The 12,806-nt window shown below is 25.8% G+C and overlaps 1 protein-coding gene across 1 annotated transcript; it reads right to left on the reverse strand.

Annotated features, from left to right (window-relative positions):
- Positions 1-1,781: 1,781 nt before the first annotated feature.
- On the reverse strand, positions 1,782-5,245 carry LOC115708905 (carbonic anhydrase 2). Its single transcript, XM_030636929.2, has 9 exons — positions 5,110-5,245; positions 4,723-4,826; positions 4,455-4,604; positions 4,284-4,332; positions 4,023-4,139; positions 3,862-3,915; positions 3,614-3,699; positions 3,337-3,442; positions 1,782-2,115 (listed from the first exon to the last, which is right to left on the reverse strand). The coding sequence occupies exons 2-9, from the start codon at positions 4,791-4,793 to the stop codon at positions 1,978-1,980; spliced, it is 771 nt and encodes a 256-aa protein (XP_030492789.2). The 5' UTR covers positions 4,794-4,826; positions 5,110-5,245; the 3' UTR covers positions 1,782-1,977.
- Positions 5,246-12,806: the final 7,561 nt, after the last annotated feature.

Consider the following 12,806-nt stretch of genomic DNA (forward strand, 5'->3'; position numbering starts at 1 on the left):
GTATGTTTTTTTTTTTAATTTTTTTATGAGAAATTTTCAAAAATATTATTTTTTTTATATATTTTATTAACAATTTTATGACCTAAAATTTTTATTTACAAAAATACACTTTTAAAGTTAAAAATTACACTTTTCTCAACAGAAAATAAGAAAACAACTAAAAATAATGGGAAAACAACCTCACGACAACTATAAATCAACTAAATAAACTATAAAACAACAAAAATTAACTAAAAAAAATAACCTCATCACAACTATAATAAATACTATGTTCAATAAAACAAAAAAAAAAAAGAACAACTAAAGCAACTACAAAACAATTATTCAACACCAAGACAACAACATGAAAATAACTGTAAAACAACAATAAAACAACTACAAAAAAACAACAAAAAATTTTACGATTTTTTTTTATATATATTTACGGATTTGTAATTGCTTAGAGGGAAAACAACGTTGTTTTCATGTTGCCGTAAAATTATGCTATATTTTCACAATTTGTAAACAACAGTCTTTTCTAGAACAACCTAAAACCAACAGTTTGTAAGGGAAAAAAAGTCGATAAAATGTAAAAAAAAAAAATTGTAAAAACGTAAAATTTTTATTGTTTTTGGGTATTTCTAGAATAATCCTCTTAAATTATATGTATATATATATGACTATATTATGATTAATATTTTTTTCTTCTATTTTAATTAATTTATTTAATTATAATCATCCTACAAAAATACATTATCAAAATAATAATATAATAGTAATAATAGTATACATGAAAAGTAATTTCAATCCAATTTATAAAAAAAAAATGAATATAATATTATTTTTTGCATGTTATAAAATAAAAAGTATTTAATAAAATCTATGGTGAATAAAGTTTCTGACACCAATCTTTTAAAAACAAAAAAGGTCCCTGACACTACATTTTATCTCAATTTAAATAAAATATATTTTTTATGTACATTTTTATAAAATTAATTCTTTTTTATAGAAGTAGTCTCCATAGTGTTTGTCAAAACCAATGAAATTAAATAATAGATCTTGTCAATTAATTTTACACGTGGCAGATTAATAACTTGCATGTATTAATTTGTTTGAGCACTTTTCCCAAGTCGAGCGTGTCTTTCACTTGCTTGCCTAATCACTATCAATTTTATTTTTTTTGTCTCTACTGTATTTTTGTAAATAAGAAATTTTAAAAATAGTATTTTAGTAAACATTAAATTCTATAAATGTTTATTTTTTATTATAGTAGTATAAAAGTTTATTTTAAGTAATTTTAGCTTAAAATAGAAAAAATTCCAAATTAATTTTCTAATTTAATTTTATTACTGTTATTATAAATATTTTTTTGGTAACTTTTTAGATTAAACTAATTACAGATTAACACGTGAAATTCTAAAAATATTTAACAAATCTATTAAAAAGAGTACTTATAATTAAGAAAATATGAAATAGAGTTTTGGGTATTTTTACTGTTATTTTTAAGTTTTGAGTATTTAATAGCAACAAATTAAATAAAATGAGCATTTATGTAGTAAATTTTTCTAAAAAAATATTGGACTTATTTGAGTATTTTTACGGAATTCTACATAGAAATTTTATTGCAACTAGCATTGCAATCTTATTAATTATAATAAAAAGTCGTACAGAAACCCCTATTGCACTAGCGTTGCAATCATTTTAGAAATCTAAATCGTATATTTGGAAAAAAAAAAAAAAAAGTTAAAAAAATAGTATATGGGGTAATTTCCCAAAAATATTATAGTAAAAAGAATATCAAACAAAGATGAACATTTTTATTTTAATTATTATTATTCTATTAGCTGGAATATAATAAATAAAAAAGATGTTGCTTAAGTAATTAATAAGCAACACAATACAAACAATTAAACACACATTATTAATTATGAAACAAATAACTTACTGTGACAAAATAGATATTATTAAATGCAATTTGAAATCATAATTAATATTTTGCTACTCAAGTTCCCATAGCTTAAAAGATCCACCCACAAAGTCGTAGTATCCACCTCTAAGTGTTATTGTTTTCTCTTCAACTCCTCTTTGAACAAAGGGATAAGAATGAAGATTCTTTAAAGATATATTCACCGCTTCCTGCACATAAAATAATAAATAATAATATTATAATCATATATTTATATATTCATCTATAACTTATATAAAAGTGTCAATGTTTTTAGACTTTTCATATTAAATTACACATATATTTTTTTTAGAATATATATTACTTCTATGTAAATGATAACATAGCTTGTATATATATATATATTCATATCCTAACATTTTTTCTCTATTATTTTTAAAAATAAATATATAGTAAATTTACAAAATATTATTTAGTATAAATAATGATTGAAATCAAATGGAGATTAAAAATAAAATAAATTTAAATAATTAAGAATGAATTTATAATTTTAATATTAAAAAAATATTATGATAACTAACATTAATTTTTTTTATTTTTATTTTTAAGGAAGAATAATATAGATTTTTTAGAGGAAAATAACATAGAAAATATAAATACACAAAATTATAAAAAAATTTAACTTATGTAAGAGAAAAAAATTAACTAATTGAAAGGGAAATTATTTGCCCATAAAAAATAAATACATATACATTATATTTTCAAAAAAAAAAATATTAACTTAATTAATTAGGTCTTTAAATTTTGTGAAAAATATTCTCATAAAATCAGTAAAATATGAAAGAGTAAATTTGATTAATATAACATATAATTTATATACTAAACACGTCCGGTAGCACGTGCAACTTACTAGTATACAGAATTGTTAAAATAGCACTCTCATGTCAATATTGTTAATTAAGTCGGGTCCTATATAGTTTAATGTAATAGTTTTTAGAGTATCGTTAATCAATCATAAGATGACATGTCTAAAAAATGTTAAACACTACTAGTATTCAATAACAATAATACTCATTCATAAAATATTAAACACATTCACATCAATGATACATGTTTGAAACTACGGCTAGTAACATATTTATGATTTTTCATGTGTGTGTATTAGTTTGTAAAAAATTAACAAACAAAATGTGTATATATATATATGTATTAGTTTATTATATCAAAATCAGTATATATATGTATGTATATATGTGTATTAGAACATATCTTTATTTTTTCATATATGTGTATTAGTTTGTTTTTAAAATTTTATGTATGTAGTTGTTAATAAGAGTTTAATTTCAAAAAGAAAATAATTATGTATGTATATATGTATTATAATAAAATGTGTCAATATTAACAAATAATAAAAAATTTGTTAGTATGGACCAAGTATTTAGATTTATTACCTCAGCACAAATGTTCCATTGTTCCTCAAAAGACAAATGGCTGTGTTCAGCTTTGACTTTATCCTTTGCAGCTTGAGCGATGCTGACCCAATCATCAATGAAGTCACTGCAAATTTTATAAACATGTTAGACTATGAGTCAAAATTAATAAAAAATTATATTATATTTTTTTTTTGAGGGGAAAGTGATCCGGTAAAAACTACATTATATCATATATATTCTAAAACTAAAATGTGTCCAAATTGTTGTTTTCTTTAGGATAAAAAAAAAAACTTACAAGCGAGTAGAACCATCTTCAGGATAAGACATAAGTCTTTCTATGCCACCACAACGACTATGTCCAATCACCAGTATATTCTCTACCTGTAAAATTTAAAATTTCGGATTCATAAAAACTAAAACCATATAATTATGTACAAAACACGATATTAAAAAAAATTGAAGATGGTCATGAATATATTTATATATATACATATATAATGTCTAACTTTGATCTATAATAGGAAAAAAAAATTAAAGATTTACCTTAAGGTTTTTTACTGCATATTCAATAATTGAACCAACTCCAGAGTATTTTAACTGTGAGAACAGTGAGATAGTTTCAGTAATAAAATAGAGTAAAATTAAATTTTTCTTTTTTGGTGAATGAAAAATTTGATTACAAATTTTAATGATTAATTAATTACCGTATCAAAAAGTGGAATCAAGTTGCCAATATTACGAGCCATGAAAGCTTCTCCGGGTTGAAAATTTAAGATATGGGAAGGACTCACTCGGGAATCCGAGCATGCGAACACCAGAAACTGTTAAGTAGTTAATTAAAATTAATTAAATTTAATCAAATAAGTAATGCTTTGTATATATAATTTATGTAAAGTTTATTTTTTATCTTTTTAATATAAACAATTATATATACTTATCAGTTTTTTTTTTCACACAACACATACCTTTGGACTTTGGGAGTCGGCAAGTTCATTAAACAAGCATGGATACTTGCTGCAAAATCATTTCATCAAATAAATTGATTGATTAGGTTCTTGTTTTTTTTTATGTATAACATATATTAATAATAAGTAAATATATGTTGTCTATATATAAATAATAATTTATATCGTTACTTGAATTTGTTAGAGAGAAAGTGGTTAAATCCATCGACAATTCTCTGAACAGGATCAAAGCAGCAGCTATTGCCATCATGCCCATTTTGCACTTCACAAATCACCTTCTCATCATCAGATATTTCACCTTTTTCACTTTCGGCCTTCTCACTATTTAATCAATTTAATTAATTAATTAATTTATAAATTATAATATAATAATTATATATAATTTAGTTGTAAAATTTATTTATATATAAATAATGAATAATAAATATTAACTAATTACCTGATGATCACTAGATTCTTCTTGATGCTGCATTCATAATTGACCAACTCGGAAAACTGTTCTTCAGCCATTCAAATTTGATTGCTAATTTATATAATTTCTTTCTGCAAATTCAAGTAATTAACATATTAATATAATATTAATATATATCACTATTCCTGCTAATATATTTACATTAAAAAATATTATAGGATCCTGATTTTCCATATATGTATACATAGTGAATAATTTATATACTTATATGCTGCAAGTATTAAGGCATGCAGCACTAATAAAGCATGCATAATAATTAATTTAGATGTATGTAATAGTACGTATATATATTATATAAATTAATATTGAAAGAAAAAGTGCATATATATATAAACCAAAAAAAAAATAGCTTACTAAGTTCAGAAGATGAATATTAAATCGCACTATATGAGTAATTAAGTAAATATAGTATGTTAATTTGCTGCAGATTTTGCAGAGATATATGTTTGAGGACATGCAATCCCATCTATTTATAGACATATATTAATGAACTTAATTAATTATTATTTCTTAGATTATATCATCATACGTGAATAATTCAATATGTGGAATCGTCCACGTGGCCGGTTTTTTCTTTATAATAATAATTACTATATGTAGTAGGTCATTTATTTATTAATAAGTGAAATATAGATATAATTAAATTGATCATATTTCTCTCATAAAGTTTTTGTTTTTCACACTTAAGCTTATTTTTTTAAAAAAAATAAAAAAAAAATGCTAAGCTCGTCAATGAGAAAAATATTTGTGCTATAAATACTTTATATATGTTTTCAATTTTATACACTTATATATTATTTTCTTTTCGACACATTATTACATTTTCATTACTTCTCTCACTACCAGTTTATTTCATTTTCAAACATAATAATATTTGCAGCATAAATACAGTAGAACCTCTATCCAAGAATACACTTGGGACCAAGTAAATTATATTCTAATTGGGAGGTTATAACTAAATAGAGTTACACTAGAAAAAAAAATTAAGAAACCAAAAAATATCAATGTAATAATAATAACAATAAATAATCATTAATACTATATCGTAATAGAAATATTTTAGAGTAAATATAATTTCATACATGTATTATAATTTAAAATAAAATTATTAATTTTACATAAATAAATTTACAAAATACATGTATATATTTTATTAAGATGTAATTATTCTTATATAGAGGTATACTTTGTTAATATGAGACTTAGAAAATGTATAACTAATTACAATTTAGAGGTTATTCTTATTTATAACTGGCCCAAATCGGGACTTGATTTTTTTATAACAAATTAGAGGTTATTCTTGAATAGAGTATTCTTAAATAGAGGTTCTACTGTAATATTTTTTATTGCATACATTTATATACCACATTTTTTTCCTGACAAATTAATAAATTAAATAATTAGAATTACATTTATATTACTTTCGTCACTACCAATTCATTAAATTTATTAAAAAACACTAAGTTGACACGTGGTAACATATTAGTGATCTACACATATTTTCAATAAAAAAAAACTTATTAAATAATTTTAAAATTTATAAAATTGTAAATAAAATATAAAAAAAATATACATTTTTATTTAAGTATTTTTCAATAAAAAAATTTAATTAAATAATTTTAATTTTTTTTAAAAAATAAATAATGTTTATTTAATTAAGAAAAATAAAAAAAAAAATACTATTTACATATATATCTCTCTTTCTTCTTCTTCTCTTAGAATGTAATTGTTTTAATATTGTTTAGTTATTTTTTATTTTGTTATTTAACAAGTTTTTTTTTTTATTGAAAGTATGAATAAACTACTAGTATGTTGACATGTGTTAATTTAGTTTTTTTAAGAAGATTTATCAGACTAGTAGTGACAAAAATAACATCGTAACTAGAATTTTAAGTATTTAATATATATGTATGAAATCAAAAAACATTAGATGGTAAATACTCTTTTGTTTGAATTAGATTTAACAGACTAGTGGTAATAAAAATAATAGAAATGTAACTTAAGGTAATTAATTGGCTGAATTGATAAAAATATTTAATGTATGAGAAATGTTAAAAGGTAACAATAGTACTACCTCACTTTCGTCAATATTGTTATTGGTTCAATTAAGTATCGAATTTCACATAGTTTGATGTAATGACTTTTAGAGAGTATCACTAGCCAATTAGAAGGTGATATGTCTATAAATGTATGAAACTGAAAAATATAAAATATTTATGCCCTAAATATTTCAAACCAAAAAAGCTAATATATATGTGATGGTTGACGAGCTCAACGTTAATTCAACATAAGAGAAGGTGGACCGTAGACTAATTAAGGTGTGAAAGGATTCAAAAATGGACACCTATAGGCTCTATCTGTCATACAATTTATTAGTTGGATTAGGTTTACGAAGAGCTCTGGGTTAGGTAGATATATATTTGGAAGATTGGTCATTAAAAACTACTTATTTTGAAAACGATCCAAAGAAAAGATGTTGTATAACCAATAATCCACCATTATCTTTCTACTTTAACGTCATTAATATGAACGTTGAGCTGGTCAAAGGAATAAAAAGTAAATTAACTTTAATTTTATCTTTAAATGAAGTGATGATCAAATGATGGATCAAACACGTAATTAATTAGTTGCCTTTACAGACAACGTCAAAGATGATATTGTTACATGCATGACAACGTAATATATATATGTAACTGTGGCCCTAATTGGTCAAATTATATAATTCAAATTGTTTTATATGATGTTACATTCATATTAATTATATATAACAGACATTTTTTAATTACCACATTGCTACTTAATTTATTATTTTTTAGATATATTTTTCCAGTAGGAGTGATGTTTCTATCATGAGGTGTTATATCTAATTAATAAAGTTTGATGAATTTTTCAAAAAAAATTAATTATCATGTAATAATATCATAACAGACAATATTTTTTAAGTTTCTTAAATTTTTAAATAATAAAAATAGAGCTAAAACATTCATCAATTGTACAACTATAAATTTTTCTTTACATATGCGTATAATTAACTATTTTAAACTCAATTTTCAAAATCATATTATAATTAATTTTTTCAAAATTATATGAAAAGTGTTGGAATGCTTTTTATAATTACAATAATATAGACAACTAAATAAACAAATTGAATTATAATTTCTTCAAATACTAAACATTTATTACTTTTGGGTGCAATTACAATAGAGGTGCATTTTCGACCTACCGGTAAAGGTATCACTGTTTTAGGAATTTAGAGAAATTATAACTCAATTTTTATCTTATATGATTGTTTATAATATAATTATAGCAGACATTCTACCACTAGTTTTCAAAATTTTTTGAATAATTTACTACTGAAAAAAGTCACTACAAAAAAAAACTGTCGTGATAATTTTTTAGTCACAATATAAATTTTTGTGACTAAATGTGACTTTTAGTCACAACAAAAAGTTACTTGTGACTAAAACATAGTGTTAACTCAAAAAATTTCCCTGGTAGTGTGGACATCAATATTTGACACGTGGCAAGAAGGATGACGTCAAAGAGTTGAGTAGACCCGAGTCATAACAGTCGACCTGGGAGGGGACCCTAGCCCTGCACCCAGGTTGACATCAGGAGCTCTGAGATGGAAGTTCAGACTTCAATAACTTGAATTCAACTCATTATCTTTCAATATTTTGTACCATGAAGACATGGAAGGGGTGAAAATTCGTGTCCGGGGGTCGTGTTCGTGACTTGTCGAGACCCATGTATAATAGGTATATGCTCGACCTGAACACGACCCGTTTAATAACTGTGTTAAAAATAAAACCAGAACACGACCCATTTATAAACGGGTTGACACGACACGACCCGTGTAACCCGTTTATATGCATATTTCATTTAAAGATGTTAACCAATAACACGTTTATGAAGTATTCAACACGTTTATAACCTATTTATGATATGTTAAAGTATTAAAATAACTTTAAATAGGTCATTAACGAGTCAGTTTCGTGTTAGCCGTGTCAACCCGAACACGACCGTTTCTTAAATGGGTTAGACGAGCCAACCCGAACACGATCTGTACCCATTTAAGGCAAATCCAAACCCGCTAACTCTCATGTGAGTTTCGAGACATGTTATCGTGTCTGACCTATTTTGTCGGCCCTAAGACATGGAGCAACCTAATCCAAGCCCCAAGAGTTGAAATTACACGAAGTTGCAACTTGGAAGCCAACATGGCATCTACCTAGGGTTTCAGTTTTCGAGACTGTCTTAGTGCAAATGGATCAAAACTTGCTTTAGACATAAACTAGACATACCACAAACATATTTTAGGCATCATAGTCAAAATCAGAGTAAGTTCATTTTTGAGCACTCGGGGGCCGGGGCGTTGACCACCTCAGCACCCAAGTTGACAATTTGTTAATCTGAGCCCCTTCCAAGTATCAGATTAATGGTCCGAAATTCACATCTTTTTTGTCTTCATCAAAAAGGGGAAAATATGTCTTTTTAGGGAAGAAACTGTTGGGTTTTATGCCCTAAATAAAACTCCATTTCAATGTAATCTATTTTATTCAATATCAATAATGAAACAGAAGTATTTTTCATTCATTTGTATATGTTTTGGTTCACCTTATCAAATATTTGTTTATTTGATTTATAAATTCATCCAAATCCTTTTCACATACTTGATCCTGTTTATTGTGTTGTCAACACAGTGGAAAGTAAACATGACTATGCGATTAAAGATTCCTAGATTTATCAGAACACTGGGGTTTTACTGATATGACAATCTACAACAGAGTTTACTTGCATTTGGAGAAATGCTATGTTCTTTCCAGAGCATTGGTTAAATTAAAGCTTGGGTTGGATGCATGGAGTATGCATCGGAAGGGACTGGTATTGAACTTTGACATAGATTTATTAAACTTACCGTAATATCTATTCAAGTCAATATTACCTAGTTTATCTTAGATCAAATGATCTTAATCCTGATAAGATTAGGTTCAATCTCAAGAGTGTTATTCGTGTTCTTTGATTTGTTAGTTAAGCCTACTTTTGGTTAAGGGTGATACGTACATTTTGGGAACACGGTAGTGCAATTGAGTGGGAGCGCTAACATAAATATGGAATCTATAGCTTCTATCTGGCAAATAGAAAGTAAAGGATGATTTCCTTCGAGCTTGACCAAACGAAAAAATAAATGGCGGAGTACTCATTTCACTAAGCTGAAATATCATTGATACAGGGTTAAGTATTTTAAGGATAAAATACATTGTAGGGTGTTACGGTAATCTAATCCCTTTACAGTGTAGATCATCTATATAGAGGATCATTGATCGAATTAGGATTATAACAATGGATAACTAATGACGTGTCTATATGGTGGAACATATAGAGCGTTCTATATACTGAGAGTGCAATTCTAAATTGTATGCGTGGATTCAACGAAGAATTAATAATAATAATAAGTCAGTGAATTTGGGATGTAAATTCTTGATCTGCTTATTGGAAGCTCGGATATATAGACCCATGGTCCCCACACTAGTTGAGACAATATTACTTGTAAGACTCATTTAATTGGTTTTGATTGAACAATTATAATTCTCAAATTAGACTATGTCTATTTGTGAATTTTTCACTAAGCAAGGGCGAAACTGTAAAGAAAGAGTTTTTAGGGTATATTTGTTAATTAAGATACTTTGTTTGGTCTAATTAATAAATATGATAAATGACAATGTTATTTAATAATTATTTATAGTTATTAAATAGTTGAAATTGGCATTTAAATGGTTAAATTTGAAAATTGGCGTTTTTGAGAAAATGAGATGCAGAAATGATAAAACAGAAAAATTGTAAAAGTGAGGCCCAAGTCCACTAAGCCATGGCCGGCCACCTTTGTAGGTTTTATCATTTAATATTTTCATTATTTTAATGCCAAATAATTCAAACCTAACCCTATGTGGCATGCTATAAATAGATAGTGATGGCTTCAGGAAAAAGTGACTTTTGCATCTTGTTTCCTTCAGAGAAAAACCTGAGCCTTCACTCTAAACCTAGCCGCCACTCTCCTTTCTTCTTCTTCATTGAATGTTTCGAACCCACTTAGTGATAGAGTAGTGCCCACACACAACAAGTAGTACCTCAATCATAGTGAGGAAGATCGTTAAGAAAGAAATTCAACAAGAAGGACATTCGGGCTCAGATCTTGATAATACTCTGCGACATAAAGGATACAAAGGTTAGAGATCTGAGTAGAAGGAGACATATTATTCCGCTGCACCCAATGTAAGGTCCTGGTAAAATAATTTCCAACAACTGGCCTCAGAGCCATGCTAATTGATTTGCTTGCAACAAATTTGGACTTAAAATGATTTGTTTGTGATTTGGATGGTATCATGTTGTTTTGTGTGTTGTATTGATGATTGATTGATGTCTGTGAATTTTCGGGAAAAATAATTGAATTTTCTGGTCTGAAATTATTTTTATTGGATAGTTTGGAAAAAATTAAGCAATTTACTTTTTTACAGAACTCAATTTTGATTTTATTTGAATTAGTTATGAATTTTTGAAAATCGGGAAAAAATCAGGGTGTCCTCACCCATTCACGCGCGTGGATGGCCATTTTCCTCGGCGAGACGCGTGTTAGGACAAGATCTTGTCTGAGCAACAAGCGCATATATGCTGCTGGCATACTCCAGCGCCGAGCTTCCTGGGCCAGAACCCCTGCTGTGCGCGCGCGGACAGTATGCAATTAACTTCCGATTTTTTGTTTCGTTTTCTTCGATTTTTCATGCTATTTCATGGAATTAACTTCCGATTTTTTGTGTAGTCTTGTATTTTGATTTTTACTTTTCAATTTTCAAATCTAATTATCACAAATAAATTAATTTGAATTTTTTAAAATTAATTTTAGATAATTAGTGTAATTTGAATTTGAAAATAGGTAAAAATCTATCTTTTCGCTTGATTTTTTATCTTATTTTTAAATTTGATTATTTTATCTTATTTTTTAAATTTAAGGTCAGATATTAAATTTTTCTTTAAATTAAATCATTTTTTAAATAATTTGACCTTATTTAAATTTAAAATAAGATTACTATAATCATGATATTTTAAATAGAAATAAGATATTTTGCTAACTTTTAAATTTTGTTATTTTTATTTAAATTATTTTATAAAATCTGAAAAATATTTTATTTTTTCTTATTTTATATTTAATTTATAAAATAACTTTAAAAATTTAAAAGGTAGTTAGCAATTTTTTTTTTTTTTTGAAATGATATTTAGGTTAGTTGAAACCTAATTTTTCAAAAAAAAAAAAAGTTGTAGGTTTAATTTTAAATATTTTAAATATTTTTTTTATTATTTTATTTTATTTAAAATGCTGAAAATATTTTTTATTTTTAATTATTTTCGAAATTAATTATTTAAAATTAAATAAATCCTACATCCAACTATCCAATTCATCTTGTTGCAGGAGTATGTGTTTTAGCTTGTGTATAAGTTTTATCAAACCTATTATTGCTTGATCTAAATTGTCATGGTTAACTTGTTGACAGATCCAATGATCTGATTTTAACCCATGGTTCAATTGTCAATAGGTCAAGTAAATAATTTGTAACAGGTAAATTTTACATTCTTCTTTCATCTGTGTATGACCTAGTAACATGATATGACCCATCCAAATCTGTGTGCCTGTGTGAGCCTATATGTTTACTTTTGTTATAGATGCATATAGGTTGTTGTTGCTAAAACGTCACACCTTGATAGATTTTATTTAGGCCCATTTAGTATTTGGGCCTATTCAATTAATAAGTTGTTCATTTTAAGGTTAAATTCCTCTCTTTTGGGCCTTGTGTGAGAGTGTTGCAAAATTTATAAACACTACGCAAGTATACGCAATCAAGTAGTAAAACTCACACAAGTGAGGTCGAACCACAGGGAATTGGATTGAATACCACTAAACTATACTTATAATTCTATTTGGTAATCGAAAACAATTATGATTTAAGAAAATTAAAGTAATTCAGAAAACGTAAAACACAGTTAAAGTTTAAGCAAGA

This window comes from Cannabis sativa, chromosome 3 (assembly GCF_029168945.1).
Source record: "Cannabis sativa cultivar Pink pepper isolate KNU-18-1 chromosome 3, ASM2916894v1, whole genome shotgun sequence".
In the NCBI taxonomy this organism is placed as follows: Eukaryota; Viridiplantae; Streptophyta; class Magnoliopsida; order Rosales; family Cannabaceae; genus Cannabis; species Cannabis sativa.

What these genes read in the sequence shown, in the direction of transcription:
- LOC115708905 (XM_030636929.2), bottom strand. Translation starts at nt 4,793, where the DNA reads ATGGCTGAAGAACAGTTTTCCGAGTTGGTCAATTATGAATGCAGCATC. An exon ending in AAGAATCTAGTGATCATCAG is followed by an intron (nt 4,605 to 4,722) that starts GTAATTAGTTAA and finishes TTGATTAAATAG; the next exon opens with TGAGAAGGCCGAAAGTGAAA. An exon ending in ATGCAGTAAAAAACCTTAAG is followed by an intron (nt 3,700 to 3,861) that starts GTAAATCTTTAA and finishes TAAATTTTACAG; the next exon opens with GTAGAGAATATACTGGTGAT.